The sequence below is a fragment of the Triturus cristatus genome, chromosome 6 (genome assembly GCF_964204655.1).
Source record: "Triturus cristatus chromosome 6, aTriCri1.1, whole genome shotgun sequence".
NCBI lineage: Eukaryota > Metazoa > Chordata > Amphibia > Caudata > Salamandridae > Triturus > Triturus cristatus.
In genome coordinates, this window is record NC_140589.1 from 337,792,234 (window position 1) to 337,812,677 (window position 20,444).

The following is a 20,444-nucleotide window of genomic DNA, read 5'->3' on the forward strand; positions in this document are numbered from 1 at the left end:
GGAAGATGTAAATTGGGAGGGGTTGAAAGGGCCCCTGCTCCTTCCCCCTCGTTACCAGCCCTATTGCTCAGGGGGGGCGGCTTTGCTCATCACAAAAGTTATTACCCCTAACAGTAACCATTTCTAAACCTGGGTCGTAACCCTTCTCTTCCCCTATAGAAGGAAGAGCTGGCAAGACCCCCACTGACCTTTGTGGTCTAGCATTACCAACCTCATTGGTCGCACCAACTGGCGTCACCCCATTTGACAATGTGGGATGCCCTATTACTGGGATCTTATCACCAGCGAGTCAAACATATCCAACCTACCAGCTACAAGATCCAGTTTGTGGAGAACGGGGTCTAAGAGGCAAGCTAGATGGTCTTTAAGACTAACAAGTAGGGAATCCAGAAGGGGCTGGATCAGGTCCAGAGTCAGGGGAATAGTATTATGGTCAGGACAATTCCCTTAAGCAGTGGTCCCACTAGACTCGGGGAAAATCGACACAGCAGTAGACTTACTGGTCCCTTGACCTCTCCTATTTTTACTAGAAACCTCTTTTTTTTGTCTTTATGAGCCAACCTCCCTCTTGTAGTAACCCTAGGGGGGTGGGCTCTGGATAATAACGCAGGCCTGAGGTATCCAGTGACCCCGGAAGAGAGAGAATGGGCAATGGGGGGGATGGTGGTTCCATCCACTACACTGGGGTGACCAGACACGGGCGAGTCATTCTGTAACTGGGCACAAGGGAGGAAGAGGCAGGATCTAGGGAGAGTCTGCGTTCCCCAGCTAAGATCAAGGTTCAGTGCTGACTCAGCTCAAATTAGATAGTCATCTAATGTCCCCCCCACGTGATCAACAGCCCTCCTTTTGGTCAGGTTAGAGAAGGACTAAAGAACACCAGCCTTCTCTGAAAGCGGCCCACCTTCCCCTATAGCAACACAATAACCCAAGGCAATGCGCAGCAACAGTACAATAGACTGGGAGTAATGAGTTCAAAGTCACAAAGCTGCACCGCCCACCTTCTGCCACTGGATACAGCTTAGCAGGCAGGCCCTGCCTCCTCCTGGCTCTGACAGGCTAGGACGGGCCCGCCCTTGGCCCGGGCACATTGCGGAGCGTTAAGATCTCAGCCCTTAAATGTAGGCCGGGTGCTGCCTGATGACACTACAGCAGGCGCCCGGACCAGGGAATTCTGGGTAATGTGGTTCTCCCACGTCCGTTCCCCTCACGGCCAAGACACAAGTTCCGGGATGATTCCCTCCTGCACGCCGTTCCCCTCACGGCAGCGTTGATTAACAGAGTGGCACCAGGTATGCAGAAGCAAAGCTCAACCATTTCAGCTGACAATAAGTCCAAGAGTACCCACCTTAACTAGAAACCTAAGATTTGAATGAACGCAACATTAATTTAGCAAAATTAAACCTGCATTAGAGTTGCTTATGAACCATTGTCCTAAGGATGCCAGATTGTACTAGGCACTGCTACCATCAACTAATAATCCTAGGTGTAACGAATGAAGCAAGAGGCAGTGAAGAGACGGTAATACCTTTGACTAGCCTCTTTTCACATTGGATCTTGATGTGCTTCATTGGCACCCAGAAGTAGCCGTCATGAAGTCTAGCCTCTCCATCCATGCACATCAGCACGTTGGACAAATTACTAATCGCATCTTAAAGCTGCTTGGATAAATGATATGTGCACCGATCTAGGCACAGGGAGAACGAATAGGCATGCACTAAATCCAGTCAAAGCACTATAGAAGAGATGCTTCACACCCAACCAATCACAAATGCTGCGCAAGTTTGCCACCTGAAGCTCTACATAGTTTACAGAGTAGATTTGCTCACTGAGCAACCATGCTCACCTCATGCTTTCAACTCGTTAGATCATGTCTCCTACGGAGTACTAGCAGTAATGAATATGCTACTTACCAGTATGCATCTGTTCTTGGCATGTAGGGCTGCTGACATTCATATCTGTGCATAGATCGCCGCCTAGTGTTGGGTCCGGATGTTTGCACGTTGTTGTCCTGGAAGAGTCTTCGAAGTATCCTTGGATAGGTGACTCCTCCCATGGACTACAGTGCGCATGGGCATCCTCTCCATCCTCAGATTGTTTTTCGCCATTGTGGCAGTGATGGAGTAGATACAGAAAGTGATGACCATGCTTGCAATAATTCTGAGAGCTGCAGCTGCGACAGGCGCCGGGGAGGAGGGAGGGCGATATGAATGTCAGCAGCCCTACATGCCAAGAACAGATGCATACTGGTAAGTAGCATATTCAGTTCGAGGCATGTGGGCTGCTGAATTCATATCTGTGCATAGAATACATAGCAGTGCCCTCTATTGGCGGCGGCTACCCGTGCCAGCTGCAGCGGTCTGAAAAAGTGTTTTGAGAACAGCCTGTCCTACAGCTGCCTGCTGTTTTGACTGCACATCTACGCAATAGTGTTTTGTAAATGTGTGTGTAGTGGACCATGTGGCTGCTCTGCATATATCATGCAGGGGAATATTTCCTAGGAAGGCCATGGAAGCCCCCAACTTGCGTGTTGAGTGGGCTCGTGGTGGAATAGTTAATGTGCGTTTTGCCTTTTGATAACAGATTTGAATACACTTAACTATCCATCTGGCTATCCCTGCTTTGGAGATGGCGTTACCTTTGTGGTGTGGGGCAAAGGCAACGAATAGTTGTTTTGTCTTCCTGAAGGGTTTAGTCCTGTCGATGTAGTACATGAGGGCCCTCCGTACATCTAGTGTATGTAATGCCCGCTCTGCAACAGTTTGTGGGTTTTGGAAGAAAACGGGCAGTTCAATAGTCTGGTTCATGTGGAACTGCGATATTACTTTGGGCATGAATTTGGGGTTGGTACGTAGTACGACCCTGTTGGCGTGAACCTGAATAAATGGCTCTTGAACGGTTAGTGCCTGGAGTTCACTAACTCTTCTTAGGGAAGTGATCGCTACCAGGAAGGCTACTTTCCAGGTAAGGAATTGAATCTCGCATGAGTGTAGAGGTTCAAAGGGTGGACCCATCAGGCGTGTGAGGACCAAGTTGAGGTTCCACATTGGAGCCGGTGGGTGACTAGGTGGAATGACTCGTTTGAGTCCTTCCAAGAATGCTTTGATGGCAGGCACTCTGAATAGAGAGAGGTGCTGCCTGGTTTGCAGATAGGCTGATATTGCGGTCAAATGGACACGTATAGAGGTGTACGCCAGATTGCATCGGTATAGGTGTAGGAGGTAACATATGATGTCGTGGATGGATGCGTCCAGCGGGTTAATGTCATTATTACCGCAATAAATGACGAACCTTTTCCATTTGGCTGCATAGCAAGGTCTTGTAGTGGGTCTCCTGGCCTCCTTGATGATGTCCATGCAGTCAGGTGGCAGATTGAGATAGCCAAACTCTAGGACTTCAGGAGCCAGATCGCCAGGTTCAGCTGTTGCGGATCTGGGTGCTGAACCTCTCCATGGTTCTGCGTCAAATGCGCGGGTTTGATCCGCAGCCTTTGATGCGGTACCACGGAAAGTTCGAGGAAGGTGGTGTACCACGGCTGGCGTGCCCACGTGGGAGCAACTAGGACGAGTGTCAGGGAGTGTTGTCGGAGTTTGCGAGCCACCAGCGGTATCAACGGTGCTGGGGGAAAAGCGTACGCAAATCTGCCGGACCAGTTCATCCATATCGCATTGCCCTGCGACTGCGGATGTGGGAATCTGGCGGCGAAGCTTTGGCATTTTGCGTTTTCGCTTGTCGCGAATAGGTCTATCTCTGGGTGACCCCACTGCTGGAAGTACGGTTGGAGTACTGATGGGTGTAACTCCCACTCGTGCATCTGGTGGCTGTGTCTGCTGAGCAGATCCGCCATCTGGTTGTCCTTGCCGGGGAGGTGTTCTGCCATGAGGAACATGTTCCTCTGAATGGCCCACTTCCACATGCTCTGAGCCAGATGAGACAACTGTGGAGAGTGTGTCCCTCCCTGTTTCTGTATGTAGTACATTGCGGTCATGTTGTCCGTCCGGATCAACACGACCTTGTTGCACAGATGTACTTTGAAAGCCTTCATGGCCAGGAAGATTGCCATCAGTTCCAGAAGGTTGATGTGCATCTTCTTCTGTTGTGTCGTCCATAGTCCCTGCACTGTGTAGTGTAGTACATGAGCTCCCCATCCCTGGAGAGACGCGTCCGCTGTCAGTACTATTTGTGGAACAGGCTCTTGGAACGGTCGCCCCTTGCAAAGGTTTTGTGGATTCCACCAATGCAGAGAGTTGTATGCCCGACCGCTCACCAACACTAGGTCTTTCAACTGTCCTTGAGCCTGATTCCACTGACGTGCTAGGCACTCCTGAAGTGGGCGCATATGTAATCTCGCGTGCGGGACTATGAAGATGCAGGAGGCCATCATGCCTATCAACTGCATAAACACTCGCGCTGGAAGCGAGTGATTGTGTTTGAACTTGGAGATCAGCAGTTGTATGCTGTTGATCCTCACTAAACTTGGCTGAGCTGAGGCCGCCAGAGTGTCTATAGTCGCGCCCAGGTACTGTTGTACGTGTGCGGGCTGGAGATGGGACTTTGGGTAATTTAGTGAGAATCCCAGACTGTGAAGAAGGTGAATGGTGCGGGACATATGGCTTGCACATTGCTGGGCCGACTTCGCTTGAACGAGCCAGTCGTCTAGGTAGGGGTAGACGTGTATATGCTGCCTCCGTAAGTGTGCTGCCACCGTAGCTAGGCACTTCGTGAAAACCCTGGGCGCTGTTGTCACGCCGAAGGGAAGGACTTTGAACTGATAGTGCTGCCCCTGAACAGTAAACCTGAGGTATTTTTTGTGTGAGGGGTGGATGGGTATGTGGAAGTACGCATCCTTGAGGTCCAGTGATGCTAGGAAGTCTCCCTGCTTGAGAAGCGGAAGGACTTGCTGTAGAGTGAGCATGTGAAAGTGCTCTGAAAGAATGTACTGGTTCAGGGGTCTCAGGTCTAATATAGGCCTGAGCGACCCGTCCTTTTTTGGAATTAAGAAGTAGAGGGAGTAAACCCCCGTGCCCTGCTCGTGGATGGGTACGAGCTCGATAGCGCCTTTTAGAAGCATACTTTCTACCTCTTGCTGTAAGAGCGTTAAGTGCTCTGAGGACATAGGACGGTTTCTTGGTGGTATTGTGGGTGGAGTGGAAGTTAACTCCAGACAGTAACCGTGTTTTATAATATCTTTGACCCACCTGTCCGTGGTGATGGAGTTCCACGTGGACAGGAACCGTTGTAGCCTTCCCCCGACAGGTGTTATGTGGTCGGGAGGAAGGGAGAGGGCGTCACTGCTTGTTCTTGGGGGAGGACCTGGTGTTGCCGTAGCCACGTCCTCTGCCCTTGGTACTGGAGCCACGATAGCCACCTCGGGTGTTCTTATCGTAGGTGGTCTGCGTATTACCCTTGTTATATGTTTGTTGTGACCCCTGTCCTCTACCTGCCCCCTTGTTTCCGGGGCGACGAAAGGAGCCGCTCCGAAAGGACTGAGTTTGTAGGGCGCCCATGGACTTTGCAGTGTCCGTGTCCTTTTTTATCTTCGAGGGTGGTGTCAACCTCAGGTCCGAACAAAAAGTCGGGGTTGACGGGCTGATTAAGTATATTGTTTTGTACCTCAGGCTTGAATCCTGAGATACGTAGCCAGGCGTGACGTCGTAGGATGACGCTAGTGTTGATGGCCCTGGCAGCCGTGTCTGCAGCGTCTAGTGCACATTTAATGGCAGCATTTGTGAGTAGCTGTCCCTCTCTGATAAGGATTTCTGCACCTTCTTTGTAGGGGTCAGGGAGGTGCTGAAGAAGTTGCTCCAGTGTGTCATAGTGCGCTCTATCGTAGCGAGCGAGGAGCGCTTGAGTGTTAGCTATGCGCCATATGTTTGCAGCTTGTGCGGCAACTCGCTTGCCGGAGGTCTCTAGCACCTTGGACTCTTTGTCCGGGGGAGGAGCGTCACCCGTTGTCTGCGAGTGTGCCCTCTTGCGGGCATTCGCCACAACGATGGAGTCGAGTGGTAATTGGCCTCTGATGTAAGTAGGATCCCCAGGTGCTGATCTGTATTTTTTATCGATCCTGGGGTTTATCACTCGTGCCCTGGTGGGTTCCTTGAAAATGTCAGTGGCTGGCTTGAGGACCCCCTTCAACATTGGCAGAGTCTTTACATGTCTTTCTGAGGATGCAAAGGTGTCCATTAGAAAGTCATCTTCGATGATATCAGAGTGAAGCTGTACATCATGGTTGTTTGCCGCACGTTCAATCAGAGCGTTGAACGCCGCAGTATCCTCTGTGGGTGATGTTTTTGGCCCATATAGTTGTGTGTCCTGTGCATCAAGAGGTGCACTGGGGTCTGCAGGGTCGCCCCAAGTTTGGTCAGGGTCCTGCTGGTCATCAGGGTCCGTGTCCACATGGTAGGGGACTTGTTCATCCAAGTAGTCCCCCAATGCATCCGTGTCGGAGCGTGTGGGGGAGGCCCGGTGTGGATCCTGGTAGGGTGAATAGAAGGGTTCATACAGGAGAGGTTCTGAGTCCACAGGCAGCTTCCTCTTTAGCGGGATCCTGAAAGGCTCCAATGGCGGTTCCGAAGTTATCCTTCGGCCGTGGAGAATCATCCTGCCAGTGTCGGCGTCGATGACGTGTGACGGAGACGGCTCGACAGGTGTAACCGCAGTTTTGGTGACCTGTGTCCTGAGTTGAAACGCCTTCGGGATTGTGGGTGGAGGCAAGCCGAAGGTAATGCTGGTCGGCACCGACGAAACCGCCGGAGCCGAACCGGAACCCGACGGGTCCTGGAGGGCGTCCTTGGATCTGCAGCCTGGCATCGCGCCAGGCCGTACTCGGGGCGCCTTAGAGGTCGTGGCCCCCGCCAGGGTCGTCGAGGCGGCTGCAGATATCTTCTGCGCCCGTGGCGCATCGAGTCGAGGTGCGGAGATCACCGTCGACGTCTTCGACACGTGAGGTTTTGGTGTCGTCGAGGGAGTGCTGCGAGGCGTAGCAGGCGGGACGGCCCTCGGTGTCGGTGGCGTCGACGCCGGTAACCGGGCAGGTTTGTCGGCGCCGATGACCTTCTTCCGTTTGTCGACTCCCATGTCGCCCGTCTCGAGTTCGGCACCGAAGTCTCTCTTGGTGCGGTCGGTGCCGACCCGGTGCGCTGGCGTCGAAGGTGTTGAAGGCCTCGATCCGACTAGCGCCACTTTCAGTTTCGGTTTCGTAGGAACCTGAGCAGCTTTCGGTTTCGGTTTCGTGGAAGGGAAAACAGCTGGCTTAAGCGGTAATGGCTGCCGCTGAACGTCCGAGGCCGGGCCCGAGGGCGGGGCCGAAGGACTGCGTGATAGGTCTCGGGTAAGGCCCGAAGGCGATCCCTCGACCGGAGCCATAGTCTGTGGCGCTGGTGAAATTTCGGTCTGAACAGGTAGGCCTTGTTCATCATCGGAGCTACTCTCTTCGGCTCCTAAGGCCTCCTCGTCGTCTCCTACCTCGGTGTCGTCTTCACCTCTGTGGAAGAGTGACTCGTCGGCCTCGTCCGATCCGGGTTCGTGTTCGTGTTCGGAAACGGGACTGGAGGGTAAGACTTCTACTTCTTCGACGTCGTCAGCCTCGTCGAAGATGTCAGCTGGGGCCGGTGCCGCGTGCTGCGCTTCGAGCCTCGCCGCTCGACGATTCCGCAGAGTCTTCTTTGAACGGAACCGGGCACAGGCCATACATGTCGATTCGTCGTGGTCCGGCGAAAGGCATTTGTTGCACACCGGATGGACGTCGATGTGTGGGTACTTCGCATTGCATACCGGACACCTTTTGAATGGCGTCCTGGATTCCATCGTCGAAGTAGAGTCGATGGACAGGCAAATGCGAACAAAGTCGGTGCTGAAAGTTAGTAAACTAACAAAAAGTATCGAAACCCGATCGATAAACAGTACCGACGCGAACTAAAGGCCTTGTGGCCTCGACAAAAGTTTTTCCTAACTTGAGCTAAGATAGCACGTCCGAACCCAATGGCGGAAAAAAACAATCTGAGGATGGAGAGGATGCCCATGCGCACTGTAGTCCATGGGAGGAGTCACCTATCCAAGGATACTTCGAAGACTCTTCCAGGACAACAACGTGCAAACATCCGGACCCAACACTAGGCGGCGATCTATGCACAGATATGAATTCAGCAGCCCACATGCCTCGAACAGGGGAAACATTTTAAGATCTCAGAATTAAAAAGGAGTCTAAATAAAAAAAAAAAAAAAAAAGTGAACAGTTTAAAAACAATGTATTACTAGGTTCATTCACTGTAGCACTTTTTTTTACATGCGGAACTCACATTTTCCCTGCTTGAGCAACCAAACATACACTGACGAAACAAGCAGCAAAGCCAAGAGGCCCGAGTGACAGGCATGCACGCAGTTTGCCATGGTTGGTTTGAAAGGCGCAGTGTTGAGAAGAGGGCAGAGTACTGGTACGGGAGCCATCGAATACAGCTAGGGGGCATGCAATGTGTTTCAAATGGGATGCCTGGTGCAAAAAGTCAAGAAATAGCACTGCAAGTCAGGATTATTTTATTAAATAAAGTGCCACGTTTATGTACAAACAGTTTAAAAAAAGTAAAATATAAAACTTAAAATCTGCAATGCAGAGATTGGGTTTAAGAAACAGTCAGCGACATTGTAAACAAAACGACGACTTGCAAGTTTAAAACTCATCATTACCAATACTCATAGCTTTACCAGTTACCCTGCAAACTGGTCTCTAATGGCAGACATGAAGTGGTCCAAGTTGCAGTTACCGATTTTGTACAGAAAGTCTTTGAAATGCACCAAGCCCAGCACAACACCGGAAACCCCCAGTCAGACAATGCTGCATTTCATGGCAGTAGTGCATGCTAATCACCAAGGGCTGGGCTTGTGTTCTCGGAGAGGTAATTGTTGCGAGTCTCATAATTTAGAAGTCCGCATCAAGCGTGAAGGAATTATCTGTTGGCTTGGACATTACGCCCATTTTTTGGTATTCGCCCACTCGCTTCTCAAAAAAGTTCGTTTTTCCTTCAAGGGATATATTCTCCATAAAGTCAAACGGATTCTCCGCTTTGAATACCTGAAAAATAAAGACAATAGTAAAGAAATGAGCAAGACAGGGTAAGACTGCCAGATGCAAGAATAAGCGATACTCCCATGCTTAGTGGATTACTACAACACAGATCTTTATTTATGAGGCTCAGAAGAGAGACCTGTCAAATCCTGGAAAGGATGGTCATCGGACTATAAATTACCTTGCTAAAACCCAGCTCCATCAGCAGTCGATCTGCTACAAATTCAATGTACTGCTTCATTAAAGTGCAATTCATGCCAATCAGGTTTACAGGCAAGGCTTCCGTTAAAAACTCCTAAAAGAAAGAGGGAAAGACTTGTAACGCTGCAATATGTCGAATCAGAACGCGAGAATTAACGCTCAAGTGTTAAACATGCAATCTACTACAATAGCCACATGATGGCAGCATTTGCTCAAGTGTAGCCAGAAAACACACCCACCTTGAGCCTAAGCATTGATGAAACCAAGAAGGCTAAAGAGAGCGAAACTGCCTATGAGCTCCAAAATCTTCAATCTAAACGGAGTCATTTATCCACCATTTCACTGTTACATCCTACAAACCATTCAATCCACCCCCTTATCTTGAACCCATCCACTATTTCGCCATCCTCTCACCCGTGCATCCTCCCAGGCACCCTTCCTTTTGAACTTTCATACTTCTATCCTCATCAAAGCTTCCTTCTGCGAATTTTAAGTTTGTATCTGCCAAGTTGCAGACAAGGAAACCCTCTGGAGCTGGTCAAGCGGGCATGGGGTACAGCGCACACTACCCTGCCCCCCTCCCCCCCCCCCCAGTGTAACAGTGCATTAGAACATGGTTCCATATTACAAGTAGATAAAGATGTGGAGACGCCGCAGCATTCCACTCCCATGGGAAGGAGCCAGCAGAGTGGTCGAGGTTTACCTGCTCTATCCGGACAGCATCGGTAATGAGGTCCACAACTTGTTTCTCGGATGGCTTGTTTACCAGGTGTTTGAACATGAGGCACGCAAAATCACAATGCAAACCCTGCAAATAAAACGCACGGTCAGACATCCAAGTACAGTCTCTTTACCCACGCACCTCCAACGGTGCGAGCCCCCTGCTGCGACCGTTCAAGTTAATATAGTGAAACGGCACAGGTCAGCGGGGTCATTAACTGCCACCTGTGTAATAAAACACTTTACAATATCGAGCACGGCTTTTGACAATGACCATAGACCCCTGCAGTGGAAGGGAAGGCGGGGAATAGACGATCGATGCAGAGATGAATTGATGGTGAGAAGTGTTTTAAGGAAAGGAGTGCAAGATGGCGGAACAGACGAATGGAGAAAAGGACGCACACTTCACAAGAGATGGGTGTAGCAATCCTGAGGCAGCAAGGTCTATTCAGCGTTCCACTTACCTCATCTCTGCTGATCAGCTCGTTAGAAAATGTAAGTCCGGGCATCAGTCCTCGTTTCTTGAGCCAGAATATAGATGCGAATGAGCCAGAGAAGAAGATTCCCTCTACTGCCGCAAAGGCCACCACGCGCTCACCTGCGGACAGAATAGACACACTGGTTGAGGAGCCGGTCACAAGCAGAAATACGACCTGCAGTTACCCATTCGAGCCTGTGGGACTCGGCCCCATCAATAATGTACAAGTGCCCATGGGTCGTGCTAGGACTGTGCACATCGTTTACTGGCCCACCTTAGAAGCACCAAGCAAGTGAACTCCTGTTCTCATTTATATGGTTGACTCCATACCTGGAGCATGTGGATTACCATTTTCACATTTCCATTTGAAATATTTAGATTTTCTATGGCGCTAGGCTAGAAAAGCGTTCAGTGCATCAGGACCATCACAATATAACTGCATACGACTTGTATAGAAAGTGCCCAGGGTACATTAATTTTTTTACCTCACCCATGACTAAAAGGCGCATAGGTTTGACAACGCTTATGAAGTCAGGCACACTGCTTACTTCAGTTTCCTAGCCGAACTACCTATTTTGTTATCAGGACTTGGGGCATTATTATCAAGGACGGCGTTATTATCGCCGCTTTAGCGGCAGAAAACTGCCGCTAAACCGGCGATAATGGGCTTAATAATATGCTCTGGAGAATTCCCATAGAAGCCCAGGTTCACACCAGAACATGGGCTTCAATTGGAATTCCATAGAGCATATTATCAAGCTCATTATCGCCGTTTAAGCGGCCGTTTTCTGCCGCTAAACCGGCGATAATTTTTAACGCCGTCCTTGATATGCCCCTTGGTCCCTACCTCCGAGGCTGAAGAGACCTCAAGCTTGGACACTCCGCAACGGTTAGGTGCACCAAGCTTACCAACCTGCATGCATTGCTCACATGCAGATGTCAAAAGCCCAATCTTGCCAAGCAGACACGTGCTGACCCCAAAATATAAAAGGAAAAAAAATTGCTAGCACATGCGTATCATTCACCTTTCTGCTTTGCAATTTGATTACTACAAAAATGCATTCTGTATAGAAGGCAATAGTGTAATTTTCAGATCAAGCACTGCACTCGAACTGCTAAAAGATGCAATGTTAGAGCAAAGCATGGCTAGAGCCCACTATAAACTTTGAAAAATAATCGGTCTGCTGACAGCAGTGCTGTCAAGTCGCAATTAAAATGTGGTTTTAATGATTACAACATACATCATAGTGCATTACAAAAAAGTCCCTATACACTTACCAAATGTAGCTTGTCTGTCACCAATCCAACGCATGGCCCAGTCGGCCTTCTTTTTAACACAAGGTAGGGTTTCAATGGCGTTGAAGAGAAACTCCCTAGAAAATTAATGCAGCAACATTAACAATAAGCAACGTAATTGGCAGTAAATCAGTCTAACGCCAAGCAACCTTTGCTTGGACGATCAGAAAACATCAGACGAGCTATGCTAGAGCACACATCCCAAATTCAGACGGCCAAGAAAACCACTGCAGGGCCGTAAACCCATAGACCCATTCTACAAATATCCGATTAGCACGGCCAGTGTGTTGGGATATCACTCATACGCCCTGCATCACGACATTAACCAAGCTTTAGGACGGCTGACGAGTCAATGATGGCTTACCTATACACAAGTAGCATTAGGGGTGTTTGCACTTTAGTCTAAAGTACACACGCTTTGCACTCACCTTTCTTTGGAATCCTTAATGTAGGTATCGATGAGGAGACTGTACATTTCGGAGTGTATGTTCTCCATAGCAATTTGGAAACCATAAAAACAACGGGCTTCTGTGACTTGCACTTCTTTACTAAAACGTTCAACCTGGGAAATTAAACATGGATGTATTTAGTGCATCAAGAGCCACTCATGGACGCAGCCGAACCACCCCAAAACAAGCGCATTGCAAGTAGACCGAACTGCTGCGCCGCTTACCAGGTTCTCGTTCACAATGCCATCGCTGGCCGCAAAGAACGCCAGGACATGCGAGATGAAGTACCGCTCGTCGGCCTTCAGAGATTCCCAGTGCTGCATGTCTTTGGAAAGATCAACCTAGAAAGAAAGTAAACACCAATGTGAGGAAAGCAGTGCCACTATAAGGAGACCAAGACCCCAGTGAACTCTGCACAGTCAGACGTGTACTATTCGGAGTAGTAAAGCTGCAGAATCGGAGAGCAACACACCAAGTCGGAAGCAGGTGTGTGATTAAAAACCATAGGTGTCAATACACTAGAGTGCAGTACAATACCTAGGGCTCAAAGACTATTTGCTTCTGCATACATTCCAGCAGTTGGACAACCCTTTGCCAACAGACTTGTAAAGCCATGAACATACAAAACATCTACACGCTGGTTTGAAAGGTCAATGGGAGACCATATGCACAAGGACCATGTAGGGCAAAAGACAATGTTTGGGACTTGAACAGATGTTACCCATGTTTGTTACCTGAAGTGGACTGTGTGGGTCACTGGATGTACTCATGCATTATATAGAGCAAGGCTTTGATGGAGTGCAATGTATACAATGCATGCAATATTTCACTACGTATGCAAAGGGCCAGTACTCCTCGGCACAAGGGAAATTGTTGGCAGCAGCGGAGGCTACCATATGGAGTTGTGCCTCTTACTGATCCGCAGTTCGAAGACATTTGTTTTATGTTGTGGGGGGGAAATCGTGCCTCATGCGAAGCAGTGTAGGTAGCAGATATCACTCAAGTCAACTTGGAGACTGCTCATGGGAAGCCTGTGGCGCAGCCACCAAATTCATAAACCGTTCACAATTGTTGCCTGGTGTCCAGGATGTAGTGCAAGCTATTTAGAGAACTGCTGACTGGAGGACTTACGTAGCGGTTATCCATGACAGTACAGCTAAATCTAGCTAGGGACTTTGAGCGACAACTTTAACTTATCCACCTTAAGTTTAGCGCAAATGTAGCCCCACCAAAAGATGGGAGCGGCCTCCTGCTAGAGTGCTTAAAAATATGCATTTTGCATGACTCAGTCTTGACAGCCTAGTGAAGACCTTAGAATGATGCTTCCTGGCATACCACGCATGTTTACATGTGTGGTAGGAGATCAAAGTCTCCACATAGGTACGGTGACATCCTGAACCTACACAGAACACGGGGGCTGTTTAGTGATGACCTACTCTTCCTAAATGTTTATGGTTCTGCCTGGGACTTTTCTAACTATTTATTTGGTGTGAAGCTTGGAGCACGAGTTAAGTGCCTGCTTCAACTGACTGGCAGCCATTTTGTGGAGCCCTCACTCAGCTGTCCCGTTGTTACACACCCGGCTCTATTTAGCATGCTCTCCACTTCTGTAGCACCAACTGCCGTTCTCGCCCTAGAGACAATATTGGTTTGATTTCCTAGAAGAGCTTTAATTCAGAGACCGCTTAAAGAGTCTCCTGCACCGGATATAATTGCTGGCCTTCTATCAAGCTTCATGATTGTAAGAAGAGACAATACAACATAGGAGGAGGAATAGCTATTATCTTGAAGGATAAATTCAAATGTAAATTTGAAGATATCCCTATTATAAAGCACCCCCCCAATCTTCCACATAATTTGTTTCGGGAGCTCGAATCTACCGTCCCCCAAAACATGCTGGTAGCTGGTGTACCACCTCTCCTCTAGTCCGGAGGTGTGTCAATTATACCCTGTTGGGCAAATTGAATATTCACTTAAGAGGACAAGATTTGATGTCAGGGCACCACTCATTGAAGTTAGTGTACTAAAATAGGCCCTCTAATACTACTACGGCAGGGCATCTTTTGGACCCCATCTTTTTTAATAGGAGGGGGCGGGGGGCGAGGAGCTCTCTTTACAGCAGCACCTAATCCCATTCTTGGTCAGACCATCTGGCTGTTACTTTTCTAATTAGAATGCCACCCCAACCTTGGACAGGCTCACTTAAATCTACAACTACGTCCAGGAACTAGCACCAATTAGATGCCCGAGTGCTGAACACACTTCGTAGCTCCAAATCAGATCCTATACAGAAGGTTGAGCTTATCAGCCTCAGACCTCTGAATTGGAAATGCCGGAGTCCACTCTGTTTAACAGCTAGGGTCACAGTGAGGCTGCACCTGCCAGCACCTTGGTTTAATATGCTTCACCTAGGAAAAATATTCTAAGCCTCTAAAGACTGGAGCAAAACCTACAAGCCAGAGGCCAAATGCAAAACTGCTATTGATAAATATCATGATCTGTAGATCCGCACGAGTATCTTACTACTCAATTTCTATGGCTCAGAACTGTCCTAAGACTTTTCAATGTAGTTAAAGAATTGTATGACCCCAGTAAATTGTCCCCTATATAGTTTGTCCCCTATATAGTCTCAGTGTAGAGAACTGGTGTGGTTCTTTTGTGAATAAGGTATACATTACCCAATTGCAATTAGCAGCTAATACTAGGACAGGTTTACAAGAGGACTCTGATAGCTCAATAGAGTGGTCTCCTCCATTTAACTTTCATCCGCTCATCACATGCAAAGCTTGGATCCAAAAATGGAGACCTGGCCCCAGCTGGATTTTGGTCCATCCTATGGTAGATTAAGGGGCATATTATCAAGAAATGGCGCTAAAATTATCTTGATAATATGCCACAGAGAATTCCCATAGAAGCCCATGTTCTGGTGTCAACATGGGTGTCTATGGGAATTCTCTGCGGCAGATCAAGACCATTATCGCCGCTTTAGCTGCAGTTTTCTGCCGATTTTAATGCCGTGCTTGACACCCCCAAATTTGGTTCTCCCTACACACGCTTCCTCCAGATTAGCTGGGGATTTTAGATTCTGATCTGCTACAAGTAGTGGTAGATCTGCTCAACTACTCCATGAATGCTGTGTTCCAGTCTTGATCCTACTAAATAGGCTAACTTTAGAGCCATCTCGTTGCTGCCCCGCCTTTTCAAAATTTGTAAACAAATTTATGCATTACCACCTTTGCGGAATCCAGGCAACTTCTCCAACCTTGTCAATCTGGGTTCAGAGCAGGACAGTAAGGAGACCACACTCCTGGGTGGCACAGAACACCTAAAACATCTCTTGGATGATGGCAGCACAGCCAATCTGATTCCGTTGGATCTCAGCACAGCCTGCGATAGTGTCCCATCACATCCTTGTGGACAGACCAAGGTCAGCTGGCCTTGCGGAACAGCCCTAGTTTGGCTGACCTTTTCCTTGAAAGTTAAAAAAATGTCAAGTCTTCTCGTCTGAGACTTGAACTCTAAACAAAGGGCTCAGGCAGAGCCGTGGGTACAATCTTTACATGCACCCTCTTGCAGACGCGGTGATCTGTAGTCCGACACCATTTTCCTATGCCGACACTCAAATTACTTTCCGTCATCTTCACAGGGACAGACTCAACCATGGTCTCAGACTGCCTCCCTCCTAGATGGAAGGCAACTCAAACTTAAGTGATAAAACGGAAGGTATGATTCTGGGCAAGAATGCAGCTTGGCCCTAGATATGTACAGGACCTAGTCACTTTACCAACCCTGTTCAAAAGTAAGATCAGCAAGTCAGTACCTTTACTGTGCGCCTAGAATCCACCAGGCTCATTCCGGAGGACGCTCATTTTCATACCTAGGTCCTAAGCTTTGGAATGCCCTACCACAATTCCTAAGACACTGCACCTCTATTGTAGTTTTGTAAACTCTAAAAACATGGCTGGTGATTACAGATCATGCCCATGCCTAGCACTGGAAAACCAGATAGGTAGCTGCGCGCTCTATAAATGAAATTTTTTAAAAAAAGTCACTTGCCTCCAGTGTGCTGCATGATCACAGATATTGTTCACAGCAGTATTTGGCCCAGACAGCCAGTGTATTTTCAGAGTATCTACCACAGCCAGGACACGTGGACAGATTATAGTAAGGAACACAGCTCTTTTACCCAAATCTAAAAGCATCACGTCCCAGCTTCTTTAGAGGAGACTGTTGGAATAGTCCTAGCTGTGCGGAGCACTACTTTGACAGCAAGCTCCACCTTCATATCATGAAGGTGGATGACTACCCAAGAGAACCCTACATTTAGTTGACTAACTTGTCGAAACCAGCTATAAGGTACAAGTTGTCAAATAGGTCATGCACTGATCCAGAAGAGGGTATCGGGACGCCCACATTCCTAATGCCAGGCAAAATAACCTGAGGCAAACCCAGAAGCCCAAATAACCAATTCTCAACTGCACACAGATAGTAAGACTGCCACACTCAACATGGTCTATGAGCAGATTTAAAGATTGCAAGAGGGCAGCCATCTTGGGTTTTAGTTATGCAGCAAACTAAATACAAGACTAGCATTAAAAAAAAAAAAAAAAAAAAAAAAAAAACTTTGAATCAGACTTTAGCTAGAAACAATGGACTAGTAAATTCAGAACTAAAGGAAGAGGTGGTCTATGTTTGCATTGAGTCCCACACAATTGACCTCCCAATCCAAAATGGACAAAGGCGGCCAGTGGTTAGACATCACACTACACGAAAGTCCCAACATGATTATTAGGCAAATATCTTGTATGGACCTAGACAATCCACACTGCCACTGAATAACCTGCACGAAGTGAGTAACCTTTCTTAGTATTAATTGAGGTATCACGTGGCATTTCATTCTCCTAACAGAGGCAGCATACAAAATACTCCCAACATGAAGAATGCCAATGGTACATTTACATAAGAATATGCTAATTTATAGAGTAGGAAGCTACTTACACAGGCCGTGGCACCCACGGGAGGTGTGTATATATAAAATTTCAAAAATGATCCAGCTATTTGATTAGTCAGATTGAGGGCATTTAATATGGATCAGCTGTTCTCTGGACTTTCCTTTAATGCTTAGGTGGTCAATAACGTAATGTTAACACGTGGCCACTATTTTGACAGTAATAACATGAGCAGAACTACTGTTAGCTACTTCACTACTAAAAAGGTTGGCGACACCAGAATAACTTAAGTAAACGCGATAGGATGGGTAGCCTAAATCTAAGCCTTAAAATCGGCAGCACAACACCCCCCCCTTCATGAAACTACACTATTAACATAGTATTGGAGGCCATGGGGCATGTCATCAAGAACGGCAGTTTCCGGCTGCTAAAGCAGCGAAAAGGTTAACGCCGTTCTTGGTAAGATGCCCCCATGAGTTTATACACTTCTGTTGCCAGAATTTGTCTTGTTGGGGCGGGGCATGAGAATCTTTGGTAGCAGAGTTTGAGCCCTGTAATATATGTTCCACAGCTCTTTTCTACGTCAAACAGCCTCCCTCTGAAGGCGCGCCCAACATTGGCAGCAGTCTCTAGCCAGGCTTTCACTCACCTCCTCTGCCGTCCAAAATGAGGCTTCGGCTTTTTTGTACATCTGCCAAATGTCGTGATACTTGATGGGGAAGATGACAAAACGTTGAGGGTTATCTCTAAGCAGAGGCTCATCCTGCACCCCCGACAGCCGGCTCACTTTACTCTTCACCTAAATGATTAAAAAGGAAGTCACCAGCTGCTAGACTACCCCCTGAAGAAGTCCAGGCACAAGTGTCAAGAATCGACGACATACATTGACGCTCCCCCAATGCGGACGGGCCTTACGGTTATCTAGATGCTCCCGAACCCCTAAATCCACAGCACAAAACTCACTTGTCGATCGTTAAGATAGACACCCTTCCTTAACACTACCGTCAAGTATAAACATTCATACAAGCCGTTCTTTCAAGCCTATGTACTTGAATTCAGATATACTGTACGAACAATTTCATTCGCCCCCACCCCGTCCTGTGTAGGCGTGCTATTGGAGAAATAAGAGATCGCACAAGATGGCGCGGGAATTCAGGTTGCCGTCAATCGATGTTACTCGGCAATATTGCACATGTAGAGATATACATACAAAAATGAGTTATGGTGTGGAGATAAACACATTTGACGCTTAAAAACGGCAGCTAATTCTGTACCCAGCAACACGACACGCATATTCCAATGCTACAATAAATCCGGTCAAAAAGAAACAAGCCGTTAGACGGGCTGCCGCCACTTTACGCTTGCTCGGCTTAATCCACCATATCACCTCACATCACCCTATAGACCGGGATAAGGAACCGTACCCTTGTCTTAACCCCTCCAAGCAGCCAAACCACTCACCGTTTCCTTCTCGGCTTCATTGAAGATGTTCCGTGCAGTCTTGGTGGCCAATACCCGGGTGCTGCTGAGTGTCGGCGGCTGTACGGGAGACAGAAAATAAGATATGGAATGAGATAGCATGAACACCCTATTAATAATAAAGGCAGGGAAGAGGAACGTCACCTTACCGTGTTTTCCTTATCAGTCAGGGCCAAACCCTTGAGAGGAGAGAGCCCCAGGTTCTCGTTTTTAGCAGCCAACGGGTTGCGGGCGGAAAGCATATTGAGAAGAATTTTAGGATGAGAAGCGAGTGCAGTAAATAAAAATATATAAAACACGAGAACGCAGCAGACACGCCGAGTAAGAAGACTGCGAACGGACAGAAACTCTAGAGTGCTCGCCGGGCTTTATATGATATTCACACTTGGCGCCAGAAGAGAAGCAGCCAACAAGCAACGAGACCCGGACTACGTCAGCCAATTGGACTCCTACGAACGAACAAAAGGAAGCAGGTCCTCCGTAGTGATTGGTTGAAATGGGTGCACCACCTGACCGCTAGGAAGACAGCTGCAAGAAATCGCTCGTGGCCAATCAGACGCTTCGCGGGAAATATGAGTCTGCCAGACTGTCATCAGAACCCGAAAAGCCCGCGCGAATTCTTGTTACACAATCGGCAGCTTTATTTGAAAAAAATCCCGCTCTGTCGGCCATAGTATGAAATACAAACTTCACGAGACATAAACGTCTCAGCAAAAATATTGCATAAAGTTTGGAAAGCGGTCAATCGGCCGTGCAAGTCTGTGGGGCATTTAGCTTGTTTGGGTGGGGTGTAGCACGCAAATGCAGGGCATAGGCTGGTGCAGGTTACAAGGAACACTGCCATAACGCGCGCATATTAAAGGTTGAAACCCTTGGCATTGACATGCTACACACAATGTATGACATACCCAGCTGTGCAATCGCTAATTTGTAACGAGCAACTGCCCACTCAAGGTGACCACATTTTGAAAAACAAAACCGGGGACATTTTAGGTGACAGAGAAGAAGGACTAAGCTTTTACATCAGCCATGGGGCAGAAAATGACTTACATGACAGTGCGCCTCAACATAGAAACGCGGACAATGAGGCACTAAGGAACCAAATTAAAAGCAACTTATAAACACAGCCTCACTGGTATTAGTTCAATTGTGTTCTGATAAGAGCTGCGAATTCGTCCTGACTTTGAGCATCTAAAAAACAACCTAACTCCATTTACAGTCAAAAACTAGGACATGAGCTACATTTGTTTAAATCTGCCGGGACAGTGGAGGAAAACCGGGAGTGTCTTGACAAATCCAGGACGCCCGGCCACCTTAAAGTTACACAATACTACCTGGTACAGGCCTGGTACACACAACATGGCATCTAAAATGCTTTACATAGGAGTGCGTAATATAAATGTTATCATCATGCACGCACATACTACACACACTGTAGAAGAGCAAGCCTATATGTTTCGTCTTTTACCCTGGCTATGCCAATTACTACATGGTCAAAATGGATTGCGCAGTGAATGTCATTGCTTGACAAGTATGCTACAGATTCACATAACGAAAGCAGCCCTGATACACACTCATTATATAGCCAGGCTGAGTAAGTCAGGGTGTATACTCGGACCACGACACAACCAACCTCTTTGACTAGACAACCGCCTCATAGCAGAAACACTGCACAATGAAGGGCATAAAGATGTTAAGGTTATTCCATTGTGTAGGGAAAGACTGCACGCTAACTGCATGTCACAAAAGACTTCTGAGTATATTCACCTACACAACACTACCAAATTATAGAATAGCATCTAAAGAGCAAT

General features: G+C 47.8%; 1 protein-coding gene across 1 annotated transcript; it reads right to left on the minus strand.

Moving 5' to 3' along the window:
• Positions 1-8,515: 8,515 nt before the first annotated feature.
• RRM2 (ribonucleotide reductase regulatory subunit M2) lies at positions 8,516-18,989 on the minus strand. Its single transcript, XM_085610715.1, has 10 exons — positions 18,783-18,989; positions 18,616-18,693; positions 17,804-17,953; positions 12,430-12,546; positions 12,185-12,318; positions 11,739-11,833; positions 10,447-10,580; positions 9,966-10,070; positions 9,243-9,356; positions 8,516-9,067 (listed from the first exon to the last, which is right to left on the minus strand). Exons 1-10 carry the CDS (start codon positions 18,873-18,875, stop codon positions 8,915-8,917), a joined length of 1,173 nt encoding a protein of 390 aa, XP_085466841.1. The 5' UTR covers positions 18,876-18,989; the 3' UTR covers positions 8,516-8,914.
• Positions 18,990-20,444: the final 1,455 nt, after the last annotated feature.

Excerpts from the sequence above, each read along its gene's own strand:
- RRM2 (XM_085610715.1), bottom strand. The coding sequence starts at position 18,875 with ATGCTTTCCGCCCGCAACCCGTTGGCTGCTAAAAACGAGAACCTGGGG. Across the intron at positions 12,547-17,803 it reads CATTTTGGACGGCAGAGGAG|GTTGATCTTTCCAAAGACAT; the intron begins GTGAGTGAAAGC and ends CTTTCTTTCTAG. Across the intron at positions 12,319-12,429 it reads GCATTGTGAACGAGAACCTG|GTTGAACGTTTTAGTAAAGA; the intron begins GTAAGCGGCGCA and ends TTAATTTCCCAG.